At 42.0% G+C, this 26,658-nt stretch overlaps 1 protein-coding gene across 2 annotated transcripts in view; it reads right to left on the bottom strand.

Annotated features, from left to right (window-relative positions):
• The window catches only part of LOC131688709 (uncharacterized), a 202,652-nt gene extending 176,478 nt beyond the window's left edge, over positions 1-26,174 (bottom strand). Inside the window, exons 1-2 of one of the 2 annotated variants that reach the window (XM_058973184.1) lie at positions 25,816-26,174; positions 24,591-24,867 (exon numbers count right to left, since the gene is read on the bottom strand). In XM_058973184.1, the coding sequence (XP_058829167.1) occupies positions 24,591-24,666 (76 nt within the window). In that variant the 5' untranslated portion in view covers positions 24,667-24,867; positions 25,816-26,174. The remainder of the gene's footprint in view (positions 1-24,590; positions 24,868-25,815) is intronic. The other variant, XM_058973175.1, reaches the window with a different exon arrangement.
• Positions 26,175-26,658: the final 484 nt, after the last annotated feature.

The raw sequence follows: 26,658 nt of genomic DNA, 5'->3' as shown, positions 1-26,658 counted from the left end.
ACAATGGATCATTTTGGCACCTGGTCGAAAGAGCTATTAGGTCAAAATAACCATTAGGCCGAAAGGACCACTTTTTCGAAGGGGAATTTGACCGAAAGAGACTTTTGGTCGAAAGCTGACATTTGATCGAAAGGGCAATTTGATCGAAAGAGCCCCTTGGCCAAATGGGCCATATTGTCAAATGAGCTATTATGCCAAAAAGGACAATTTGTCCCAAAGGGCTATTTCGCCGAAAAGGCCGTTTTGTCGAGATAGCCATTTGGCCGAATGAGCTCATTTGGTCGAAAGGGCCATTTTAGAGGGACATTTGATCGAAAAGGGCATTTGGTCGAGATCCATTTGGCCGAAAGGACAATTTTTTTCAAAAGGTCAATAAGGCCGAAAAGGCCATTTTAACCGAAAGCGACACTTGATCGGAATGGCCATTTGGTTGAAACGGTCATTTGATCGAAAGGGCCATTTGGTCGAATGAGCTATTAGGCCTAAAGGACAATTTGGCCGAATGATATATTAGGCTGAAAGGACAATTTGTCCGAAAGAGCAATTTGACTGAAGGGAATAAGCCGAAAAAATCATTTGGCTGTAAGAGCCATTTCGCCGAAAAAGATATTTGGTCGAAGGGGATACTTGGTTGAATTAATCGTTTGGTCGAAATTGTCATTTGCTCTCTTTCAAAACTGAATGCAATCGAGTTCAATGTAGAGTAAGGAAAATATTCCACAATTTTCTTGTAGACATGTATTAAATGCAAAATGTTTGGGTTACTCGTGATTCAAGTTTCTTAACTTGAATCACTATGAACCCAAAAATTCTGCTGTTATTCTACCATGGTCTGTACCTACTATACCTTTCAGTAAATCTTGTCACATCGTATTTCTATTTTCTATTCTCTCTTTTTTTCTTGAAAAAATAAATAAAGCGACCTTTGAGAGCACGTGTTACAAGATGGATAATCCAAAAAACCTCGAAAAATCACTATTGACAAGCAAGAAAAAAATACGTATCTATAAAAGAAAGTATCTTAAAATTAGGTGTAAGAGCTGGAAATTAAGACGCCTTTATTGCTAAAAAGTCCTTTATCTGGTAGTATCCTTCTTTATGGCAAGAGCTATTCTTTAATTGACGGAATTTGGGTCAATTCGATCAAAAAATGGCACCTATTTAAAATCTAATGGGCGCAAGGACTTTAAATATTTAGTTTTCCACAAATGTGGTTTGCATAGGATTGATTTTTCTCCAATTTTTTTTGACAAATAGGTTATAAGAAAAATTAAAATTACAGTTAACCTTTACAGTACCAGGTTAAAATTTTTCTGAAAATTTTATTTTAATTATGCTTTCATTTCGTCAATTTTTGACCGAATTGGATGGAACCGGCTTTAAAATATCTGAAATTTAGTCCAGTTTCTATGTACCAAGTAGCGTTCAAATCCGTAGACCGGTTCCGGAATTAATCCGAATTCCCGTGGGGTATATCCGGCATCCCAGTGGGGTGACGGACGAGTTTTGAAGAAACATCCCATAAATTTAAGTAATTGTGTTTTGAAATGTGCTACATATGACTATTTCCCATTGATCCTTCACAATAGACATGAATTGGACCAATATTGGCCACCGGAGAACTGTTCCGGGAGAACCTAAGAAAATGTATATATTTTTCTATCTATATACGAAATGCGAAGTTCTTCCAATCAAACGGTTCTACAGCTCCCTCAAGCTATGGCCATTCCGGCACCGGTTCCGGACGGGTGGACATTTGACGACATTTTGAAAACCAAGATGGCGGCTTCCAGTTATCACAAAACAGTGAAAACCACCATCAATATGGGTGTTATTTGAAAGAGGATGGTCAGCAAAAGCCGAAAATTGATAATTGACGCCATTTTGAAAACCAAGATGGCGATTTTCGGTTACCACAAAACCGTGAAAAGCATCATCAATATGGGTGTCATTCGAAAGGGAGTGGTCAATAGAAGACGGAAATTGATGATTGACGCCATTTTGAAAACCAAGATAGCGGTTTCCGGTTACCACAAAACAGTCAAAAGTTTTATCAATATGGGTATCATATGAAAGGGGGGGGGGGGGTCAATAGAAGACAAATTGATTTTTTCGCCATTTTCAAAGCAAAAGTAGCGGCTTCCGGTTACCACAAACCGGTGAAAAACACCGTCAATAATGATGTCATTGTAAAGCGGGTGGTCAGCAAAAGCCGAAAATTGGTTGTTTACGCCATTTTGAAAACCAAGATGGTGGCTTCCTGTTCCAAGCAAACAATGAAAACCATTGTCAGTATGGGTGGCATTTGAAATGTGGTGATCAGTAGAAAACGGAAATTGATGATTGACGCCATTTTGAAAACCAAGATGGCGGCTTCCGGTTTCCACAAAACAGTGAAGACTATCATCAATATGGAAGTCATTTGCGAGTGGATGGTCGGCAGATACGGACATTGATTGGCACCATTTTGTAAAGCAAGATGCCGGTACCACAAAATAGTCAAAATCATCATCGGTATGAGTTTTATTTAGAAATGAACGGTCACCCAAGTGGCAATTTTTATTTCAACAACTATTTCACACCAACAATAAATATGTGCTGTTGTGCAGGCAACTAAGTTTCTTCGTGACTCAAAAGGTGCAGATTTTGACTAATTTTCAATATAGTTATGATTCAACGAAACTTTTAAAACTTACTCCCGTTCCGTGGTCATTACGATGCGAGAATAACCGAATTAAATCAAATTGTTGTAAACATATTGAACGCAGATCTCGACAAGATTAGTTCATTCTAGCCCATGTTCACATGGGCTGTCAATCGCAACTTAAAAATAACGGCAATATTTTTTTTTCGAGAGTTGTCCTACTGGAGCTGCAGAGCTAGGTTCTCGGAAGGGCTCCCCGTCAGAATCACGTACTACAATTTGCAGACGAGACAGGCGAATGGCGCCCACTAAAACACTGCTTTAGGCCAATTGTAGCGGGCCGCGATTCTGAATGTGATATCCATTGTACGGTTCAGGTATGTGCGGGCGCAGGGACTCGCGATCGCGTGTATCATCACGAACGGCTCGAGCATTTGTACGTTAACGTGTTCGATCGCGTGTGCGTTTGTATGTCGCGTGTGCTAACGTGTATGTAACTTCGCGTGTATAAATTCTATTTTATAACCGTGCGCTTTTCGCATATTCGCGTGTGTTCTAGAATGATGGCGCGCGGACCGTGAATCTGATACTTATTTTGTCGTGTACGATTCAGATTCTAGAAGAAAGTGGGTTCTTCCATATCACTAGAGTTCCCAGTCATGTCGCAGTAGAACGTGTGGTCTAGTGAACATGCGCTTTAGTTTTTGATTGGTCCAACTGAATGTATGGACCTAAGTTGCTAGAATGAAGGGTAAATATTTCCGGACGTGACGTGATTCATGATCTCGCTTTGCTGAAGACTGCTTGTGAATTCGGCTTTGTTAAAACAAGTTATTAAACTTTTAACGAAGTGATGTCTGGGTCAGTTTTGCATGGGGCCTAGCAGTGCATGGTTGTGTATCAGTACTCGATTCGCGCGAACTACACATTTTTGTGAAATAACCGTAAGATTTAGCTCTATATTTAGTTCAGAAGAATCGTAGTAAATAATACGAGCCATGTGTTGGTTGGAACATTTTAGTTCCACATTTTACCGCATAGAGGGTGCCAACACTAACTTTTCAACGGAAAGATATAGAAACTGGGTGTCTTCCACAAAGTTGTAGAACAGGCATTTTGCGATTATTCTTCCGAACATCTTGATATTATATCTCTCTTCTATGAAAAGTTAGTGTTGGCGCCCTCTATGCGGTCACAGTTGGAACTAAAAATTTTCAACATTACTCGTATTATGTGTTATAATTCTTCTGAATATACTTTTGGGCTAAACCTATCGATTATTTCACGAAATGTGTAGTTCGTGGGAATCGAGTACTGATACACAACCTTGCACTGCTAGGCCCCATACAAAACTGACTCAGACATCACTTCGTTAAAAGTTTAAAAACTTCTTTTAACAAAGCCGGATTGACTAGCAGTCTTCGACAAAGTTGTAGACAATTAAATTATCTTTCTTATTTTCAGTTACAGTGATAATACGATGTATGCAGTGCCACCTAGCGGCAAAAATGCGAATTTGTGGGTTTTCTCCATGTAAATTGTCGAAAAATCCCATTCAAACTTCAGGCACGTCAGTTCAGTAGCTAGACTTGTCCGATTTGCTTCAAATTTGGAGCAAGTACTCCTGGTGTGACTAGAAATCGAGTCAGAGGTGGGCCGATAGGGGTCATTTTTTCTTGTCACTCTAGTGCACGAGGATGATCGCAAAGAGATCAAGCGTTTGTACGTTAACGTGCTTGTCGCGTGTGCTAGCGTGAATGTATTTTTGCTAGTTTGAAAAAGAAAACCCCATATAACCCCTGTACCTGCATCGGTTTGGACATGCTTCGTAATTCCTTTGTTCGGAGTATGTTAAAGATGTGCAAGAGACGCCGGAACACGTGATCTTCGAATGCCCTAGGTCCGAGAAAGTTCAAAAAAATATACCCGACGTGACAGTCGACAATATCCCCAAAGAGATATGCCAAGACGAACAAACCTGGGACACTGCCAACAGAGTAGCGAGAATACTTTGAGAGCTGCAAAGGAAGTAACGAATCGAGTTCGAGAGAAATGCCGGCGCCGGGGAGCTTTTCGTAGGAGTCGACAGGATCCACCAGGGGACGGGGACTAATTGAATAGTACGCGACGTAGCGCTGGGCTCGGGTCGTCGGGACGCCAGCGAACAGGACGCCAGGCTGGGGACGGACATAGTGTAGTTGGTAAATCGATTGCCTTGTACGCAGTTCACCTGGGTTCGATTCCCAACCCCGCACATAGGGTTAGAGAATTTTCCAAAAGAGCTCTAACCCGAAAAGAGGCGAATGACCCTAAGGTTAAAACCTCTATAGTCAAAATAAAAAAAGCCAGTCCCCATGGGAATCGCCTGACCGACCACGGCACCTCACCAGTTGTTCCGCGGAATGTGTTGGAGTAGAAACAGGGTCCCAGCGAATAGAGTTTGCGACCCCGAGCAACGTGAAAAGACGCCAAAAACCATATTACCGCCTATGTGCAGGAAACTGACTCCCTCGAAATGCTCTAGCTCTCGAACCGTTAAATAGTTCAATTTTAGATCTTGCCAAAATTAAAATCACCCTAGCTGCTCAAAATACAATATGTTTCCACAACATATTTTACAGCAAAGTTTAGTTTTAGTAAAATGTTAAAATTCCTGCTAAAATTACATGAGTCATTGTACATTGCGTTCCACGTGCATAGTCCGATAAATAAACGTCGTTCGTTTTTTCTTTTTACTAATTACTAATTACTGATTTAAATGTGACGGACCAACCGGCTCCGTTAAACTCGCGTACCTTGTCGTGTCAAATAAAGGATATTCAAAATAAACCAAGAAAAAAGTTCCATTCATAACATCAAATGAAAATTTTACAAAATGTTTTTTTTCTCATATTCCAAAGAAATCAAGATTCTGGAATTTTTATCTTTAGGTTGTTTAAATTTTCTAATCTTAAAGTACGTTTTTGTGATATTTAAATTTCCATTATTCAATATTTTTCACACTGCTCTCTTATGTTTATCGAAACTGATTCTTACGATATTTTCAACGTAACACTTACTAACCTTGTGCAACGATCCTACTGACATGAGAAGCTTCTTCCTGGGTTGGAACATTCAGTAACTAAAGCTATGAAATCAACACCTTACCTTGGTATCACTGGACCAAGACAGGGTTACTTGTAATCTCCCACGACTTTTTAACCACTTCATAATTCAGAAAACATAAGCGCAATGATTCAACATCGAACAGTTTGCACCTTTCTCCGTAATGCTGACAGATATTTAATACACTCGACAACAAAGTTATCGAAAACGGTTTTTTTTTGCATCCATCGACAATCACAGCAGGCGGCGGTGGTTGCGACGGGCAACGGCGAGCGAAGGTGACTCGTTGATTTATCATTTCGCGCAGCTTTCGAGAAGGTTCGGGTTCGGGTCGCTCCGCTCCGGTCATGCGAGGGCTGATATGAAAATCAGATTAGGCTTTCGGTCGACTCAGGAGGAACGGGAAGAGGGGTTTAGGGGACGCTATCGCGCGGGGATATTAGAAAGGTGCCCTAAACCATACATCAGACAGACTCCGGTGAAGCGAAACGACCATAGAAGGGATTTGTGATAGTGCGATTCGGCGAGAAAGCTGGCTGTTTTTTCTTCTTCTTTCTTCTGTTGTAATTGACCACTAACTATTAGAAGGGGGCATAATTTATGCCAAAATATGTTTTGAACAATGTGCGCGAAGTGGGGAAAAATGCGGAAGCGGGATAGTCAAACATTGATTTATTCCGGTTGGTTATTCTATGGAACCACCGATCTGTTGTGACAGAAAGGGAGAGAAAGAGAGATAAAATCTACTCTAATCGATTGAGCGGCGGCGAGTCCAGTGAAACATAAACAAGAGCATAATTTATGAGATGGTAACTGTAGCACCTAGTTTCGCGGAGGACCACCGACGCACACCAAACACCGTTCACGAGTGGTTCCGTGTGAACCTGCGATTACTTTCCATTCTGTTTGGCTGGCTGTCCGTGGAAAAGGAAGCAACAAGGAAACTTTTCACAAGCTAGGATTTGCAACAACATACCAGATGGAAGGCTGGTGGCGTGATTTAGTTACTGCCATCTAGCGGCGGACGCTAATGATGATGCGCCTATGAGCGTTGCCAACTTGGCGGCAAGAAAAATAATGCGATATAGATTAATTCAAGCCAGTGCCGAAAATCAAGAACGAACGTAAATGAGTGGAGTCACCCAAAATAAAAACGACAAATCTTACATTTTTATCAAGTGCTCCTACTGTTTTGTTCGTTACTGTTTAAAAATGATGTATGACGCGCAGGCAACCACACTGACCGCCATATCACTTGGTAAGTACTTACAAGTGCATTCGAATTCGATTGGTCATTAAAAAAACTATTTCTTCCGATTCAAGTGCACTAAAAGAAACCGAATCAGTACTTGAACGATAGAAAAAAAACAATAACAACACTAATAAGCGGTGCATTTTCCATTATTACAAAAGCCCGACCGGGGCCAGTGCCGGTGTTCCGATGGCAGTGGCTCGAACGGGGGGGTTGCAATGCGCAATGTGGACGAGCGTGCAGAAATGATGATAATGAAACAATAAATGCAACTTTTGCCTGTGCGCACGGTTGGCGGCGCAAATGGAAACAAAAGTGCAACCAAATAAATGGAAAATGGGAAAATGGGCTTTCGGTCGTCGTTTTACGAGTGGATTTAATTCAATTAGAGTCGATTAATTTTGCGTGAAGTGGTAGTTTGGGGGATACGGAAGATAGAGGAGGAATTATGATAGTACATTAGTGGTTAATTGAATAATTTTGATTGTCAGACAACTTGGTACAAGTTGTTTTTGTTTTATTTAACTGTTCTTCAATTAATTGGGGTTCGTTGCTCTTGGTACGAAAAAATTTGGGGAACCTAGTATTTTGAATTATTGAGATATAATGTTCAAACACTATGTCAAGTTCATTTAGAAATTAAAAATTGATTATTTTTGCTTGTAATAACAACATTTAGTTTTCATAAAATGTTACCGAAATGTACTTCAAAGTAAACCGTCGAATTTTGGGTGTATCTGAAATAACCTGATTTCTATATACATGTACCCGCAAAGTAATCAAAGTAACCCAAACAAGGGAATGTGCAACCTACTCGCAGGAAGAAAAAAAAACTTTCCGCGCAAAAATGTGGACCCTGCCCAGCAAATCGGCGCCCCCTTTCACCAGAGATCTAGATTACCCCGAACGCGAACAAGCACCCAATCCCCACAATCCGATATCAGCAGAGATGAATAGAGAGAGAGAGAGAGAGAGAGCGAGGCGCAGCCATGGCGTGTGGCCCAGTCCAGAGCACTCCGCAAAACTACCTGTGCATACCTGATGCTTACACAGCCTACTCTACAACATACGATACCGTGTTCCGATAGTCAATTAACCCTAATGTCATAGCGTGGTGGAGCTCGCGCGTTTGCTATCGCTTTGTAGCTGGGATGGCCAACCGACCAGGCCAGGCATTGCTTATTAATCTTATCTGGCCGCGCCGTCGCTTGAAATGGGACCAAACAAACAATAAACATCGCGTCGCGCTGGGAGATGCGGATCCCGATCGCAAGCGCATTCCTGGGTGATGATACTCGCGCGCGCCAGTGGAGAAAAGCGATGGTCAGTGGTGCGCGGCTAGGGGAGCAATTAAGGGGTTGAAAATACATGCTGTACTGACAACCTAATAAAAAATACATAGACGAGGGAAAGAGACGAGTGGTTTTGAATGCCTTCCTTTAAAGGTTTTAGTGTATTGTTAAAATTGAGCAAGTAAAGTAGTACTCGGGATGTGAAGCGGTTGGGCGTTGGAAGAATGTTGATAGTAGAGGCGGTTCCACTCTGCTTGATGATGCTGATATTGCAAGAAATAAACATGTATGTTGAATTGAGGCAAAACATGGGAACTACATTCTCGGATCCTGGGTTGTAATTAAGGTTCTCAATACCGACTCTTTTTATCGGAAGACGGTAGCACGGTACTGAGGCCCTTTAGTAGAATATCGGAACTCAATTTTTGTCTTCAAAAGAAGAGTTATATTAAACTCTCAATATGAATATTTTATTGATCAACTCTTATGTACTTAAACCTTCTATGAAGAACAAAGCATGTGTTATGGGTCGTTTTGAATTTTGAACCTTCGGAGACTATCGCGTCTACGTACCCGCTAGGGTAGTGGAGATTGATGGTGTTATCTTCGAACCGGGTCTGAAGTACGCAGATCAGTTGAAGTACGAGGTTGGCTGCTTCATAGATGCTTCACTTCACCAGATCAAGCTTTTATATTGTAAGCGACTGCATTCAATAGAACTAGAGGAAAGTACGACTACTTACTCTCCATCAGGCTTGTTTCGGATAGCCTTCGGCTGAGCTTCTTTTCCTACCTATATCTTTCAAGACAAGCTTTGTCTACCTGTTTGTATGAACAGCCTAACGAGATGGCTTGCTGTGAGCGTTTTACTCGGGACCATCGCATCTACGTATCCGTAAGGGTAGTTGAGATTGATGGTGTGATATCTGAACCGGGTCTAAAGTGTGAAGTACTGTTGAAGTACGACGTTGGCTGCGTCTACGACCCGTCACTTCACCAGGTAAAGATTGTCTATTGCAAGCAATTGCATTCAGCAAAAATCGAGGAGAGTAAGACTGTTTACTCTACGGCAGACTCGCTTCGGATAACCTACGTCGAGTTTTCTGTACCTAATTATGTTGACAAAGTTCGTTAACCTGTTCACCTGTTTTTTAGCGCGGGGCGTGAACTTCCTCTACTGCAAACAGTTGGGCGGCATCCGCCCAACCTGAAGTGTTTTACTGCACTTCAAGGAAGGGCAGCAGTACATCGCATTTCCCAAAGTAGCAAAACTAGCGAAGGTAGAAAAGGAATGACGTGTACAAAGAGCTCAAGAAGATGATGACTACGATCCGAGGAGCCCTTTAATTTTCCGCTAGGGAATGGTGTAGATAGTTGGCGAAGACAAAATTATCGGCTGCTTAAATTACTTTGTCGGCAATGTAAACAGTGGTATCGAACTCTAGAACCAATCGTTAAATCTAAATAAAATATGGTTTTTGCCCTGCCAATCTGTAAAGATTGTAGACAAATGTGACAAATGACCCTTTCAAATAGCAATTTCGGCAAAATGGCCGTTTCGACAAAATTACCCTTTCTGTCAAATCACCATTTCGATCAAAGGACCTTTTAAAAAAATTCTTTTAGGCCAAATAGCTTGCCCTTTCGCTCAAATAGATTATTCAACTTAATATCACTTTCGGCCAAATGTCCATCTCGATCAAATTACAATTTTCGTTATATCACTCTTTAGGTTAATTGGGGTTTTCGACCAAATATCCTTTTCATTTAAATTGTCTTTGCATCAATTGCGACATGGTTGTCCACCAAAATGCTGTTTTGGCCAAATGACCCTTCCGATCAAATAACCCTTTCGGTAAAATGACAAAATTAACCTTTTCCACCCCAACGCTCTTACGAGCAAATGGCTCCTTGGGACAAATTGTCCTTTCTGCCAAATGGATTTTTCGACGTTACTCCCTTTCGATCAAATGCTCCTTTTGACTAAATGACCAATTTGTCATTTCATCATCCTTTGGTTTACGTCAAACCAACTTTTTCGGCCAAATGACCCTTTCGCCAAAGAACCATTTTAACTAAATTACTATTTCGACCAAATGACCCTCTCGGTGAAATAGCAATTTTGGCTAAACAAGTTTTTCGACTTGAGATCCCGTTCGGCATAATGACCATTTCGACCAAATAACTATTTTAAATGGCTCTTTTGTTCATTTGACAGAGAGGGTTATTAGGTCGAATGACGACCTGACAGCTTTCAATAATGCCCCGTAAAAGTTTTCTGATAACTTTTCTTTCTAGATTTTGACCCTTTCCCCTATTTTTATATAGCCCCTCCTTGCATCGATCGTATACTTCGTAATTGCAGAAGTATCGACCTGCAACATGATTCCATCAACATTTTACTAAACAGTTTAAGATGGGCAGTTGCACAGCGGCTCCAAGACCTTTGCGATAATTTGAACGTTATCATTTTCAAAATGGAAGAAATAGACGCGATCGATATCCGAAAAAAAATCTAATCCACTCTAGAGCTCCGGAGTGCCCAGACTTGTGTGGGGAACGTCCTTAACGTACAAAACCTCCCTGAAAGATGGAGCACCAGACAGTATCAAATATTACGCAACGTTATAACAGACAATTATAATTATAACGTTATAACAGACAAGAATTATATGAAAGCAAAAAAAAACGCAGCTATTGGCGCCGGTTCGTTGACGGGTTAACAAGAGAAACATCGAAAAGCATTCTTTGGGGTATTACTCGACAGATGCGTAACCGTACCAAGAAGAGAATGGATTCTTAAAACCAAGCCAAGAAGATATGTCCGAATTCTACCCAGACGCAGAAATATTACAACAATAACATACCGGAGGACATACAACAATAACATACCGGAGGACAGACAGGATCAAATTCAACTTGTTGAAGAACCCGCCTGACTATGCGAAGAGGCGCTCGTTAAGTTTAGCCGATGCGTTCTAAATGATGATCATCGCCTTCTAGGAAAACCAGCCTCCGAGCACAACTCGTATCGGCCGATCAAATGCTGTCCTGTATCCGAAATATGTTGAAGAAAATGATTGTATTCCGTCTCGAGAATTGGGTCATCGCAAATGGTTTATTGTATTGGGTTTACAGAGTAGCTTTTGCGCTTGTGACGAGGGCTATCACGACATCGAGCACGTTGTCTGAGTATGCAAACGGGTACGGATACTGTGATGGCAGGTCTTAGTAAAAAGGTTCCCTTTCGGACCCGAGGTCGACCATCCAATGTTTCAGTTTGGGATATGCCGAGAAGTCGCCATCTTCTTTATATGTTCCTCATATACCTTTTTCTAAAAACGATGAAAATCCAAATATGGCCCCAATTTCAATTTCCCGTTCTTACAACTACTCTGTACTGGTAAGAACGGGAAAGAGAGCTAACATAGCGAAGACGGATTCATCGGTGGCTAAGATTGTGTTGGCGATAGTGCTTTCGATTAAATAGGTTATTCGCCTTCATATCCCTTTCGGTGAAATAGTCTTTTCGGCCAAATGGCTACTTTTCAGCCAAATGTCTACTTTTCGGCCAAATGGCTACCTTTCGGCCAAATGGCTACTTTTCGGCCAAGTGGCTACTTTTCGACCAAATGGCTACTTTTCGACCAAATGGTCACTTTTCGGCCAAATGGCTGCTTTCCGGCCAAATGGCCTTTTCGGCCAAATGGCTACTTTTCGACTAAATGGCATTTTCAGACAAGTCTTTACAGCAAAATGGTTTCTTTCAATCAAATGGCTCCTTTTCAGCAGGTCCTCGGACAAATGGTCTATTCGACCAAATAATTACTTTTCGGCCAAATGGCTACTTTCGGTCAAATTGCTACTTTTTAGCCAAATGGTCACTTTTCGGCCAAAAGGCTTCTTTTCAGCTAAATGGCTCCTTTTTGGGTAAATGGCTGCTTTTTGGCCAAATGGCCGTTCCGGTCAAATTGCTACTTTTCGGCCAAATAGCTACTTTTCGTCCAAATGGCCTTTTCGGTCAAATGGCTATTTTCTGCCAAATGGCTACTTTTCGGTCAAATGGGTCCTCTTCGACTAAATAACTCCTTTTCGGCAAATGGATTCTTTTCGGCCAAATGGCTTCTTTTCGACCAAATGGCTCCCTTTCGGCTGAATGAGTCCTTTTTGGCCACGTGGCTCCTTTTCGGCCAAATGGATCCTTCTCGGCTAAATGGCTTCTTTTCGACCAAATGAATCTTTTTCGGCCAAATGACTCCTTTTTGGCCAAATGGCTCCTTTTCGATCATATGGCTCTTTTTCGGCCAAATGACTTTTCTACTAAATGGATCCTTTTCGGTAAAATGGCTTTTTTCGGTCAAATGGCGTCTTTTCGGTCAAATGGCTCCTTTTCGGCCAAATAGCTCTTTTTCAGACAAATAGGTCCTTTTCGGCCAAATGACTCCTTTTCGGTCAAATGGCTTCTTTTCGTCCAAATGGCTCTTTTTCGGCCAAATGACTTTTCTACTAAATGGATCCTTTTCGGTAAAATGGCTTTTTTCGGTCAAATGGCGTCTTTTCGGTCAAATGGCTCCTTTTCGGCCAAATAGCTCTTTTTCAGACAAATAGGTCCTTTTCGGCCAAATGACTCCTTTTTGGTCAAATGGCTTCTTTTCGTCCAAATGGCTCTTTTTCGGCCAAATCGCTCCGTTTCGGCGAAACGGTTCCTTTTTGGACAAATGGCCCCTTTTCGGCCGAATGACTTCATTTCAACCAAATAACCCTGTTATCCAAAAACCGCTTTTGATCAAATGACCATTTTAATCAAATGGCAGATTCAGCCAAATTGCCCTCTCTTTTCGGTCAAATGACAAGTTCAGTCAAATAGCCTACAACAAAATTACCCTTTCAGTTAAAAAAATCCTTTGGTCGACTAACCCTTTTGATTTTCGGCCAAAAGGCTTCTTTTCAGCTAAATGGCTCCTTTTTGGCTAAATGGCTGCTTTTTGGCCAAATGGCCGTTCCGGTCAAATTGCTACTTTTCGGTCAAATGGCCTTTTCAGCCAAATAGCTACTTGTCGGCCAAATGGCCTTTTCGGTCAAATGGCTATTTTCTGCCAAATGGCTACTTTTCGGTCAAATGGGTCCTCTTCGACTAAATAACTCCTTTTCGGCAAATGGATTCTTTTCGGCCAAATGGCTTCTTTTCGACCAAATGGCTCCCTTTCGGCTGAATGAGTCCTTTTTGGCCACGTGGCTCCTTTTCGGCCAAATGGATCCTTCTCGGCTAAATGGCTTCTTTTCGACCAAATGAATCCTTTTCGGCCAAATGACTCCTTTTCGGCCCAATGGCTCCTTTTCGATCATATGGCTCTTTTTCGGCCAAATGGTTTTTTTCTACTAAATGGATCCTTTTCGGTAAAATGGCTTTTTTCGGCCGAATGACTTCATTTCAACCAAATTACCCTGTTATCCAAAAACCGCTTTTGATCAAATGACCATTTTAATCAAATGGCAGATTCAGCCAAATTGCCCTCTCTTTTCGGTCAAATGACAAGTTCAGTCAAATAGCCTACAACAAAATTACCCTTTCAGTTAAAAAACTCCTTTGGTCGACTAACCCTTTTGATCAAATGGCCCTTTCAATTAAACGGAAATTTTAGCCAAATGGCCAAATTTTAATAAAATGGTTTTGGTTTGGCCCAAAGAAAGAGATTTTACGGCCAGATGGCCCTATCGGATAAATGGATTTTCTGGCATAAATTACCCTTGCGGCTAAATAACACTTTCGATCAAATGACCAATTCCACCACATAGGAATCGCTGTCAAATGGCCCTTCCGACAAAACTACTTTCGGTCAAATGGCTTCTTTTTGCAAAATTGCCCATTCGGTCAAATTGCTCTTTAGGTCAAATTACTAATTCGGTCAAATGGGTTTTAGACCTAATATCCCTTTCGACCGAATGGCTTATTTGTTCGAAAAAACATTTCAAACTAATAACGGTTTTGCCCAAATGATCCTTTCTGTCAAATGGCCATTTGAACCACATGAACGTTTTAGCCGAAGAATGCTTTCGATAAAATTACTCTTTCGGTCAAATGGCCCATTCGACCAAACGGAAATTTCATCCAAATGACAACAATGGTCAAATGACCTTTTCGATAAAAGTATCCTTTCTGCCAAATGGATCCTTCGGTCAAATGGTCCTGTTGGTCGAATAAATTTTTTGACGTGATATCCCTTTCAGTTAAATGGTTTTGTGCGGAGCTATAATCAATTTTGGGCAATTTTGTGTGACATAATCCAAGGGCGGTTTCACAAGTCTCTCAGATGACAAGTTCCAATTATATTCAGAGGTGACCACAAAACCTCCTTTTTCGTGCCCTTCGCCTAAAGTTCTCACCTGTTTATCTTCATTTCACAATGAGCGAAAAAAATGCTAGTATTCATTTCAATGCACTTAGAGTAGCTCATTTCATTGCTCGAACAGTTGATGCAGCGAGTTCGTGACGTTAATGAATAATGGAAGAAATACCCCCAAATCAAACCATATATTGAGAATGTGACCTAGCTAGGTGTGGTTCAGTCTAAGAGTGGGTTGGCAAGGTGACAAGCATTCCGTGCTGAGGAGCTGAGTGTTTCGCATATTTGACTATTTAGATCGGATAAATTTTCGATTCCGTGATCGCGCCCATCAAAACCCGTCAAACCTAGCGGGCGCGGAGGCGAACAACACAGTGGTCCAGAACTGTGACGAGCTGGTTAAAAATAATTATCTTGCAAAATTTAATTTGTAACTACGTAGTGTCTTCGGAAAAGTTTCTTGGCAAGAAAAGATCCTACTTTTGACATTGACATATCAATGGTATGTCCATCTGATAGTATAAAATTAATTTATTCAGCGAGTTCATATGTAGGATTAGCGTCTTTGTTTTTTGTTAATTTTAGGAAAAATATCATCTCAAGGAACTTTGCTGAAGACACTAAGAGTTTTTTTCGCCGCCTATTTGAAACTTTCCAAGTGACTGGATGAAATTAGATATCGATACAAGGCACTTGTTTATATCTTCAGAATGGTGTTTTTCCTTGGGTAGCGTTAAAGGAAATTGGACAGATACGTTTCGCCTGGATAAATATATAGACAATCTCTGTCTTCAGCAAAGTTCCTTAAAATGACATTTTAAATAGAGTTTTAGAAGAACATTATTTTCTAATTATTTATTTTAAAAAATGCAAAAGTAATAATTCCAACATAAGGAAGTTTAGGGCACTTATGCCAACATTAGCGCAATACAATTTGATAGAACTTTCCCGAAGACACCTAATCACGAAAACATCATCGAAAGGCAGATAATATTTTATTTCCAATTTGGGATCACCGTGCGAACGATGCCCAACTTTTCACGGCACACTGCGCAAAGTCGGCTGCGGCGGCGTGGCACACTACGCATCGCGTATGGGGGTGTGTGTAGTAATCAAATCCGGCGCGACCTCCCCTCGTCGTATCTCAGAGAGAGAGAGAGAGAGAGATTTGAAAGACAGTCAGTCGATCAATCTTCGGCGCTGGCTGGCTGGCTGGATGCGATACCGATACCGACACACCAGCAGTTGTTTCGGTTCTGTTGCAGGTTGGGTGTGTAGCTATTTATGATCTGCATTGGATGGAAGGCGGCCGGTGCAGCGCACCACCAATGGATTGATCAATTTATCGCATGATCATCGGTTGCGAGTGAAAAGATACAAAAAAATACGGAGATTGACTCTACTTCTTTCCAGCTGGCAGAGGATCACGGAGACGCGCAGCTGAGATGGATTGATTGTTTGTGTGTGCGGATATATCGGGTTCGAGCGTGTAGGTGGATCGATGCGGAATTCCTCACTCGCCCAGCCAGGTTTTGAAAGATTGGAAATGTGCAGTGGAACATCGATCGATCGATTAGCTGCTGGGCGGTGGTAGAAGCAGCAGCAGCAGGAGCAATATTCATCGGCATCACATTTCCGGACTGATTGAAAACTGGGTCAGCTCGCCCAGATTGGGCGCGAGCGTGCTCGCTCGGTGATCTCCGAAGGCCTTAGACGGCGATCCGCCACTAATTGCGATCGTGTTGTCCATCGTCGGATTAAATCGGGTGGTGGTACGTACAAAGCTGCAAAGGGATGATAACGTTCGCATGCAGAGTTTGACGGTTTCTATTCGTATGGAATTTTGTGATTGGATTTCGTTGCCTTTTCCGGTTCTTGCCTTCTTCGGGAGATGGTATGTAGGAAAAGTGTGCCACAGTAGGCGCTGAAATTATGTTTTGTTTTGATTGTTCGAAATTTGCGAATCTCTCCGCTGTTCTACTGTCAATTCTGGTGGATTAAAATCATAAATTCAACACTTGAAAACTGGCTAAAACTTGTTTAAATTGTGTGGATTCAGTTATTTACTCAAGTCACAGTTTGAACCTTATTTTACCGCTACCGGAGATCCGTTTAGTGAATATTCATAGAGAACAGAGAATCAACAACCCGACCACACCCAGTATGTCTTTGAAAACGGTGGCCAACCCAACTGACCACCACCGCCTGCAGCGGCTGTTTACCCTCGAAGGACTCAAACCGACGTAAGTTCTCTTCGTTTTTTTTGCTGATGTTTTGTTTTGCTGGCCTGTTGGTTGTAGGTTTACCAGTTAGTACCGCGCACATTTGGCAACAGTAGAAAACGGCGGCTGAAGGTTACCACCACCGTCCGTGCTTCGGTACTGCGATGTGCCAACGATCGCACAAATTTGCGGATAAATAGTGATGTAGAAAGGCGGTGGTAAACTACCAGACCAGCTGGTAGAGCAGCTGTCGGACGATCAAAGTCGGTGAGGTACTTACACTGGTGCAGGTGCCAATGAGGAAACAGATAATGACGGAGGGTTTGGGGTTTCGATTTCGAGGATGATTTTTTTTTCTCAGCAGAGTGACAAGACGAGCCAGCTGGTTAGCGTGAGCCAGTCTCCGATTGGCACGCGTCATTTTAGCTGGTCATTGAGTTCACAAACAAACAGAACAATGTAGAGTTCTAGTAAAATACTATTTTTTACACTGTCAATCAAGAAAAGCTGCTTTCATTGTTCACTCAAAACCTACCCTGACTAGGACCCAAAAACGAAATCATCCTCCTCACGTTATCATCGTAACCGACTTTGTTGTTTGTTGCCAGACTATTTTTTTTAGGCATTCACAACGTGATGTCCGTCAAGCTGACCCATTCTCATCGAAACGAGACCTCAATCATACACAGTTTTTTTGGGCTGATGGAACGACGATGAGTAAGCAACGCAGCGCTCCTCACGATTCGTTTGGTGGTTCCCATTGTCCGCCGGCTACCACCGACATGTCGCTGTCCCATCAAATTTCTACGCCTAATCGACGACAGGCATAAAATTTGATTGGTTCACTGTTCTCATGCAAAGGCATCATCCGTTGTCTCAACCCGGCTCGTGAATGGAATGGAGTGTGGAAAAATAGGTGTAAATTGAGTGAAAGAGATTAGTACTGGGAGAGTTTTTGTTCGCTGGAAGACTGTGACTTCGATTTTCTGGTCAGTTACGTGACTAGAACAATACGATGAGTGATCGATTGTTGGAACGACCAACAACTTTTTGGATTACCTCACCGCAATTGATGTGGATTTTGGTTATTTTGAGGCTTTTTTTTATTACTCACGTTTATGATAATGAAGTCACGTTTGACGAATCATCTAACTAGCTGCACATGAGTCTGCGAAGCACCAAAGAATTTACCCCTTTACTAGGAGTGCAGTGAAGACCCATTTTTAGAAGCCCCAACATCGGACAAAAATTCACAAAAAAATGCTAAAAGTTCATCAATAAACTATTCGAACCCAAAAAGTATCATCCTACTCGCATTAATGTTTCTCTAACAATCCAAAAAAACGTTATTTGTAGAGGGCCCTCTTAACATCACGACGAACTCATTGCATCAACAAAAAGACAATTCGGCCGAAAAAGCCATTCGGAGGACTTTAAAACAACCAACCCGGTACTCCAGCAGCTCGCTCCACTCTTATCGGTGACTAACGCCAGCAATGTCATTCGCTTGCTTTAGCTTCAAAACCACAGCTCTAAATTTTTTTTTTTTTTTTTTTTTTTTTTTTTTATTTCGATTATAGAGGTTTTAACCTTAAAGCTCTAAATTTATCCAGGCGGGCTTTTGAAATATTTCGAATACCGTTCCGTCAGGTCTGTGCAAAATTTTAGAAAACCAGAGCTGGAGTGGAATGACGAGAGATATGAGAAGTTGAAAGATGAATTCGAGGGATAACAAAATGAATATATTTGGCACTTATCTTCCCTCCTTGGTTGCTCGTCGGCGAAGAATTTCACCTGAATTTCATGAATGTGCTAAAACCTTGTAGAGGCAAAAGTGCGGAAGCGTCTTTATTGTTTGATATGGATACATGGATATGGAGATGAGGACATTCGACACTATACATCCGAACGATCCGAGCGGCACTAAATTTGGACGACAGGACAATTTGGCCGACGGGACAATTTGGCTGACGGGACAATTTGGCCGACGGGACAATTTGGCCGACGGGACAATTTGGCCGACGGACAATTTCACCGGTAGAACAATTTGGCCGACGAGGCAATTTCACCGATAGAACAATTTGACCGACAGCACAATTTGGCCGGTAGGACAATTTCGCCGGCGGGACAATTTCGCCGACGAGACAGTTTGGCCGACAGGACAATTTGGCCTGTCGGTGAAATTGTCCCGTTAGCGAAATTATACCGTTGACGAAATTGTCCTGTCGGCCAAATTGTTCTATCGGTGAAATTGGCCAAATTGTTCTATCGGTGAAATTGTCCCGTCGGCCAAATTGTCTCGTCGGCCAAATAGTCCCGTCGGCCAAATTGTCCTGTCGGCCAAACTGTCTCGTCGGCGAAATTGTCCCGTCGGCGAAATTGTCCTACCGACCAAATTGTGTTGTCGGCCAAATTGTTCTATCGGTGAAATTGCCTCGTCGGCCAAATTGTTCTACCGGTGAAATTGTCCCGTCGGCCAAATTGTCTCGTCGGCCAAATAGTCCCGTCGGCCAAATTGTCCCGTCGGCCAAATTGTTTCGTCGGCCAAATTGTCCTGTCGGACAAACTGTCCTCTCGGACAATTGTCCCGTTAGCGAAATTATACCGTTGACGAAATTGTCCCGTTGGCGAAATTGTCCTGTCGGCCAAATTGTCCTGTCGGTCAAATTGTTCTGTCGGCCAAATTGTCCTGTCGGCCAAATTTAGTGCCGGACAATTTGTCCGAAAGGACAGTTTGGCCGACGGGACAATTTGGCCGACGGGACAATTTAGCCGATAGGACAATTTTTGGCCGATAGGACAATTTTTGGCCGATAGGACAATTTTTAGCCGATAGGACAATTTTTTGGCCGATAGTACAATTTTTGGCCGATAGGACAATTTTTTGGCCGATAGGACAATTTTTTGGCCGATAGGACAATTTTTTGGCCGATAGGACAATTTTTTGGCCGATAGGACAATTTTTTGGCCAATAGGACAATTTTTTGGCCGATAGGACAATTTTTTGGCCGATAGGACAATTTTTTGGCCGATAGGACAATTTTTTGGCCGATAGGACAATTTTTTGGCCGATAGGACAATTTTTTGGCCGATAGGACAATTTTTTGGCCGATAGGACAATTTTTTGGCCGATAGGACAATTTTTTGGCCGATAGGACAATTTTTTGGCCGATAGGACAATTTTTTGGCCGATAGGACAATTTTTTGGCCGATAGGACAATTTTTTGGCCGATAGGACAATTTTTTGGCCGATAGGACAATTTTTTGTCCGATAGGACAATTTTTTGTCCGATAGGACAATTTTTTGTCCGATAGGACAATTTTTTGGCCGATAGGACAATTTTTTGGCCGATAGGACAATTTTTTGGCCGATAGGACAATTTTTTGGCCGATAGGACAATTTTTTGGCCGATAGGACAATTTTTTGGCCGATAGGACAATTTTTTGGCCGATAGGACAATTTTTTGGCCGATAGGACAATTTTTTGGCCGATAGGACAATTTTTTGGCCGATAGGACAATTTTTTGGCCGATAGGACAATTTTTTGGCCGATAGGACAATTTTTTGGCCGATAGGACAATTTTTTGGCCGATAGGACAATTTTTTGGCCGATAGGACAATTTTTTGGCCGATAGGACAATTTTTTGGCCGATAGGACAATTTTTTGGCCGATAGGACAATTTTTTGGCCGATAGGACAATTTTTTGGCCGATAGGACAATTTTTTGGCCGATAGGACAATTTTTTGGCCGATAGGACAATTTTTTGGCCGATAGGACAATTTTTTGGCCGATAGGACAATTTTTTGGCCGATAGGACAATTTTTTGGCCGATAGGACAATTTTTGGCCGATAGGACAATTTTTGGCCGATAGGACAATTTTTGGCCGATAGGACAATTTTTGGCCGATAGGACAATTTTTGGCCGATAGGACAATTTTTGGCCGATAGGACAATTTTTGGCCGATAGGACAATTTTTGGCCGATAGGACAATTTTTGGCCGATAGGACAATTTTTGGGCGATAGGACAATTTTTGGCCGATAGGACAATTTTTGGCCGATAGGACAATTTTTGGCCGATAGGACAATTTTTGGCCGATAGGACAATTTTTGGCCGATAGAAAAATTTTTGGCCGATAGGACAATTTTTGGCCGATAGGACAATTTTTGGCCGATAGGACAATTTTTGGCCGATAGGACAATTTTTGGCCGATAGGACAATTTTTGGCCGATAGGACAATTTTTGGCCGATAGGGCAATTTTTGGCCGATAGGACAATTTTTGGCCGATAGGACAATTTTTGGCCGATAGGAAAATTTTTGGCCGATAGGACAATTTTTGGCCGATAGGACAATTTTTGGCCGACAGGACAATTTCACCGATAGAACAATTTGGCCGATGGGGCAATTTGACCGACAATTTGGCCGACGGGACAATTTGGCCGACGGTACAATTTGGCCGACGGGACAATTTGGCCGATGGGACAATTTGGCCGACAGGACAATTTGGCCGACGGGACAATTTGGCCGACGGTACAATTTGGTCGACGGGTCAATTTGGCCGGCGGGACAATTTGGTCGACGGGACAATTTGGCCGGCAGGACATGTTCGGAAAAGGTGTAGACGAAAGAATCATTTGACCGTAAGGGTCATCTTGCCATTTGGTGTCGTGTGTCGTTGTTCGAAAAGTTCATTTAGTCTAAATATTTTGTCAAAAGAACCATTTGGCCGCAAAAGTGTTTTGTCAATTATCTAGGTTATTTGAGTATTTGGTCGAAATGGTCATTTGGCAGATAGTGTTATTTAGTTACGATTGTCATTTGGTCGAAATGACCATTAAGCCGCATAGAGGCATTTCACCGCAATGGCCGTTTCGCCGAAGTAATCATTTGACCGAAAAGGGTCATCTGACCCAAAGGAATTTGCCGAAAAAACCATTTGGCCGAAAGGACCGTTTGACTGAGAGTTCTACGGTTGAAATGGTCCGTATCGACCGAATTGGTCATTTGTCCGAACGAGTAATTTGCCTTAAAAGGGCCATTCGGTCGAAAGGGTCATTTGTTCATGAAAGCCATTTGAATGAGAGCCTTCTGACCGAAAGGGAGATTTATCCGAAAGGACTATTCAGTCCAAAGAACCATTTGGTTGAAATCATTACCGGGCCAAAATAGATATTAGGCCGAAAGGACCATTTCTCTGAAAGGGCCATTTGACCGGAAGTATCATTTGTCCAAAAGGGTCAATTTGACCAAAAGGGTTATTTGATCGAACCGGTTATTTGGCCAAAATGGTAATTTAGTCAAAATGGTCATTTGTATTAAAGAGCCGTTAGGCTGAAAGGATTTGTCCTAAAAGACCATTTGACCGAAAGGGCCATTTGGATGAAAGTATCATTTGACCGAAAAAGAGATATTTGGTCGAAAGTTCCATTTGGTCGAAAAAGCTATTTGCCAATTGTCCAGGTTGTTTTGTCGTAGGAGTGAAAACCAATGGGGCCAAAATGGTCATTTAGTAAGAAATGATCTTTTAGCCACGAGGAGCCAATTGACCGAATGGGCCATTTCGCCGAAAGGAAATGGTTGAAATCTGTATTCATAATGTGGCCGAAAAGTACTGAGGCGAAAGGGTTATTTGGTCGGAAGGTTCAATAGGCTGAACGGATCATTTGGTCGAAGTGCTCATTTGTGGGAAATGGTGATTTAACCGAAATGCTCATTTGACCGAAAGTGCCATTTGGTCTAAAACATTTTTTGGCATAAAGTATTTTTTGACCAAAAGGGTCGCTTAGTCGAAATAACTATTCAACCGTGAATGGTTCATTTGGTCTAAAAAGCAATATGACGGAAAAAAGCATTTGGCCGACGGACTATTGAGTTGAATCGAATGGGCCATTTGGTCGGAAGGATCATTAGGTCGAAGTGGTCATTTGGCCGAAAAGGTCATTCAAACAAAAGGGTTTTTTAGCCGAAAAGGCTATTTAGCCGAAAATGTCTTTTGGTCAAAAGGGACATTTGGTCAAAGGGGCCATTTAGTTTAGTTCCAAAAATTTACTAATTTTGTAAAAGTCACTCCTCCAACATTTTTTGTAGGATTTGTCATTTTTAGATTAAAGCCATTTAAATAAATTGGTAAAAAAAGTTTGACCCTTTCCAAAAAACAGTCTAGATCATTTTTGAAAAAAAGTATGCAAAGTGGCTTTTTGTGACAAAGTTCTCATGTACAGAAAGTTTCATTAAAATCTGAGAGGGTGCTACCAAAATTTTTTCGAGTTGCGTCAACTGTCAAATTCCCTGAATTTAAATCCATAAATAAGAACGTTTTTACTTATCGCCAAAGCTAAGCCAGATTCAAATCAGAAACTGCTGCTAAATTGTGCTTAAAATTAAAACCTGTCTCATTTTCGGGACAATTTTTATAATATAATACATGTATATACAACATACAGTGTAATACGAATGAACTGCTCATGAAATAAAGAAGGAACATTCATACACTGAAAATATTTTTTCACTAAGTATAAGATGTGTGTAGTAACGTCATAGAAGTTTATCTTAGAAAAGTGTTGAAAGCCCCAAAAGCTAAACCTGAGAAAATACAGTAATTTCTCTTAGCTAATATCCTTCGATCTATTCACCCACATTTGAAGCTGTCCAACGGTTTCACCCATTAAACAGGACATCCCCGTTCCGGTATCGGTTAATGAATCTTGTTTTATAAATTACCTACAATCACCGCCAAATGGGACCCCCATTAACTAATAAAATGACGCCTGCCCAGCCTGCTCGCTTCGTTCCCGTGCATCATCGGATTTCCCTTCCATTCAGGACAGGAGACGACGACGACGACGATCGTGCAGGTCCAAAGGTGAAATGGAGACCTTCGGTCGAAGATTTATCGAAAACAATTTTCTCTCCCCCCCCCCCCCCCCCCCCCGCGTCTTTCTGGACGTTCAGTGTAAGCCTCGTTCGAATTTAGGCCAAAAAATCAGCTGCGCCCGTCTAGACCGGACCGGACCAGGCTCACACCAAGAAAAAAAGCAATAAATGTTAGCGGCAAAGCGGGTTGTAGTGTGACACCTTCGGCTAAGGTGGTGTCCAGAAGAAAGCCCGACCAATCCGGCGAATACCTCCTAACCGCAACGATCATCGCACATATAATAGCAACAGGGTCTTTAACGGTACTTTGCGGTCGGTAATAGATAGGCGATCGCGGGCGATCGGTCAGCGGGCATGCGGTTTGAAGCTGCATTCCACGGAACGTTTGAGCGCTGGTGTTCGAGGTTTTCGATTTTAGTGACTGATTGGTGAAACAAAAATACCTGTACGTTTAGCAGTTGAAGGTAATAATTAATTCTGATCGGTGATCGTGAGTAGATCGTGTGATCCATAAAAGGTAGTTTGGTTGATCAAGGTCTCCAGCGTGCGCATTGGTGAGGATGGCAAATTTTTTGCGACTTCTAATTGTTTGGATTATGTGCATAAGTCGTGATTCAATTCCGTACGGTGTTGATAGATCGTGGCGGCCGTGGCCGAGATTTTTGCCATTCACTTTCCGAAATGCGGACTAAGGCTTGTCAAAACTGGTTTTTCTGAATTTGTTGAGAAAAATAACAACGGATTTAAGGTCATTTCAAAAGATGGTTAATTTTCACACAAGTCGAACGCTCAACATGGACGTCTATTGTCTGTGGATGAATTTAAAAGAAAACAAACATTCCCACTCGATCACATACCTGAATGATCCCAGTCTCGATAGTCCTTCCCACAGAGTATGGACCACTCGAAGTTCAGCTCGTTGTAGGATGTCATGGCGACGAACCGTCGACGTCAAAGCTACAAAGTTACCAAACACCCACACAGTAGGCGCATGCCCACGGAACGCACCAGCACTTGTGTGATTGTCTCTAGCAGCTATAACCGATTCGTTTTGGCACTTTTCTTCTTTAGCTTTTTTCCCGCGCAGAACTCAATAAGTAAATTTTTCGTTTCTTCTTTACTTCCTTGCATCACCTTAACAATTAAATGAACAAACAAAAAAACAATAACAAATTAATCAAATCTGTCAGTGACGAACCATTTCTAAATCGTTAGCGTCTGCCGGCTTTTTTCTTCTCTTTCTCTGCGTTTTCTTCAATCCTTCTGTCTTTATTTACTTCACGGTTGTTGCCAACGTTCGAATTTCGAGGTTAAAAATTGCCAAATATTGGTTCGACTGTGGCTACTATGACGATCGCTTATCGATCACGTATCTGTGTAAGTTAATCAAAGCATTTCCCAGTTTCACTTTTGGCGCGAATTAAATCACTTGTCTCGTCGGCTGAGTGCCGGCTTTTTTCCTATTTTGAAATTCACATTAGGTCTTACTGGTGTCTCAAATCAAAGGATAATTGACAATTCACACCCCTATGTCCGAATCGCGTCATGTTCGATCGCTGGAGCCACAGAGAGACAGTTGTTGAAATTCACAAACACAAACACATACGTACACAATGCGAAGGCCTTTCTCATCGAACCATACGAAAGATGAGTTGTACCGCGAAATCAAAAAAAAGTTGAAAAGCCGGCACTAATTGGATTGATTTTCACCTTCGCAAAAGCCTGTCGCATAAATCGCACCTGTGTCCGTGTCTAAGATAAAAAAAATACTGCGACGAGGAGGATCGAATGATCTACAAGGTTCGTAGGTACACAACTATCATCCTTCACTCAGAACTTCCATCTCATTCCCAAATGACAACCGAACCGCACTCGGAATCTGCGCAATTATTTGTGTGTAACTGCAAACAGAAACTTGCATACACACAATGACGCAATTGCCGCAGCGCAAGTCTCGCAGACTTGATTCTGATCCGATCCCACCGCGTTCGGGAGTACAATCTTTGTCGTCCTTCTTCTTCGAGGTAGTACCAGTCACCCAGCACACAAATGAAAGATCAACAAACAAAAAAAAACGAAAACCTGTTTTCTGAAGAAACAACAAGCACACTCTTCTTCGGCACTTTGGTTCTGCTGAAGAGCATTCCACCTGGTGACGGCGGCAGTCAGTGGCCGGCCGCAGGTCGATCTTACCCGGTTCTTTTCATCGATCACACCCGTCGTCCGTCGTCAACCAACGCGTTCGCGTTTTTCATCCCGTCGTCCGCCGTCGTCGGGCTTTTGACCCCTAATTCCTCTATAAAATGTGAAACAAGAAGAAAACGAAATGATCACTAAACGACGACGACGAGCGTTCTTGTACGATATCGAAGCAAAGCAGGCGCTGTTGTGCCCACGACTCGCAAGTTGCGACGACGATGATAATTTCCGTTCGCGCGAAACCGAAGTGGATGCCGGACTGGCGCTTGAGTTATCTTGAGACAGTGCGAGAACCGAAATCGACGCCGCCGTCGTCGTTCGGACGGGGAGTCGTTGGCGATGCTCTGTTGTTGGTATTTCTGGAGAGAATAGAGTGTGAGAGAGAGAGTGGCTACGTTAGCCGCGCTGAGTGGTACTAAACGTGTGGACTGATAAGCTGTTGGATATCGGTGAGTGGCGTGAGTGGTGATACAGTCAGGGATGCCATATAAAAAATGTTTCCTGTGTTAACGAATGAAAAATAAAATTATAGTAAAGTTAAGCCCACAGTTTGGTTGATTAGTGTTTTAGTATTTTTTCTATTCGACGTGGAAATAGTTGTGGTTATGATTGGTCTATATTATACGGCACGTTACGTTAGCTTAAAGGCGCCATTTTTATACATTCAAAATTTCTTTAAATCGGCAGTTTCGAATTATTTTAAACCTAGTTGCAAACTTTATATTT

The sequence above is a fragment of the Topomyia yanbarensis genome, chromosome 1 (assembly GCF_030247195.1).
Source record: "Topomyia yanbarensis strain Yona2022 chromosome 1, ASM3024719v1, whole genome shotgun sequence".
NCBI classification, from domain to species: domain Eukaryota; kingdom Metazoa; phylum Arthropoda; class Insecta; order Diptera; family Culicidae; genus Topomyia; species Topomyia yanbarensis.
This window is presented reverse-complemented; position numbering and strand designations above follow the sequence as displayed.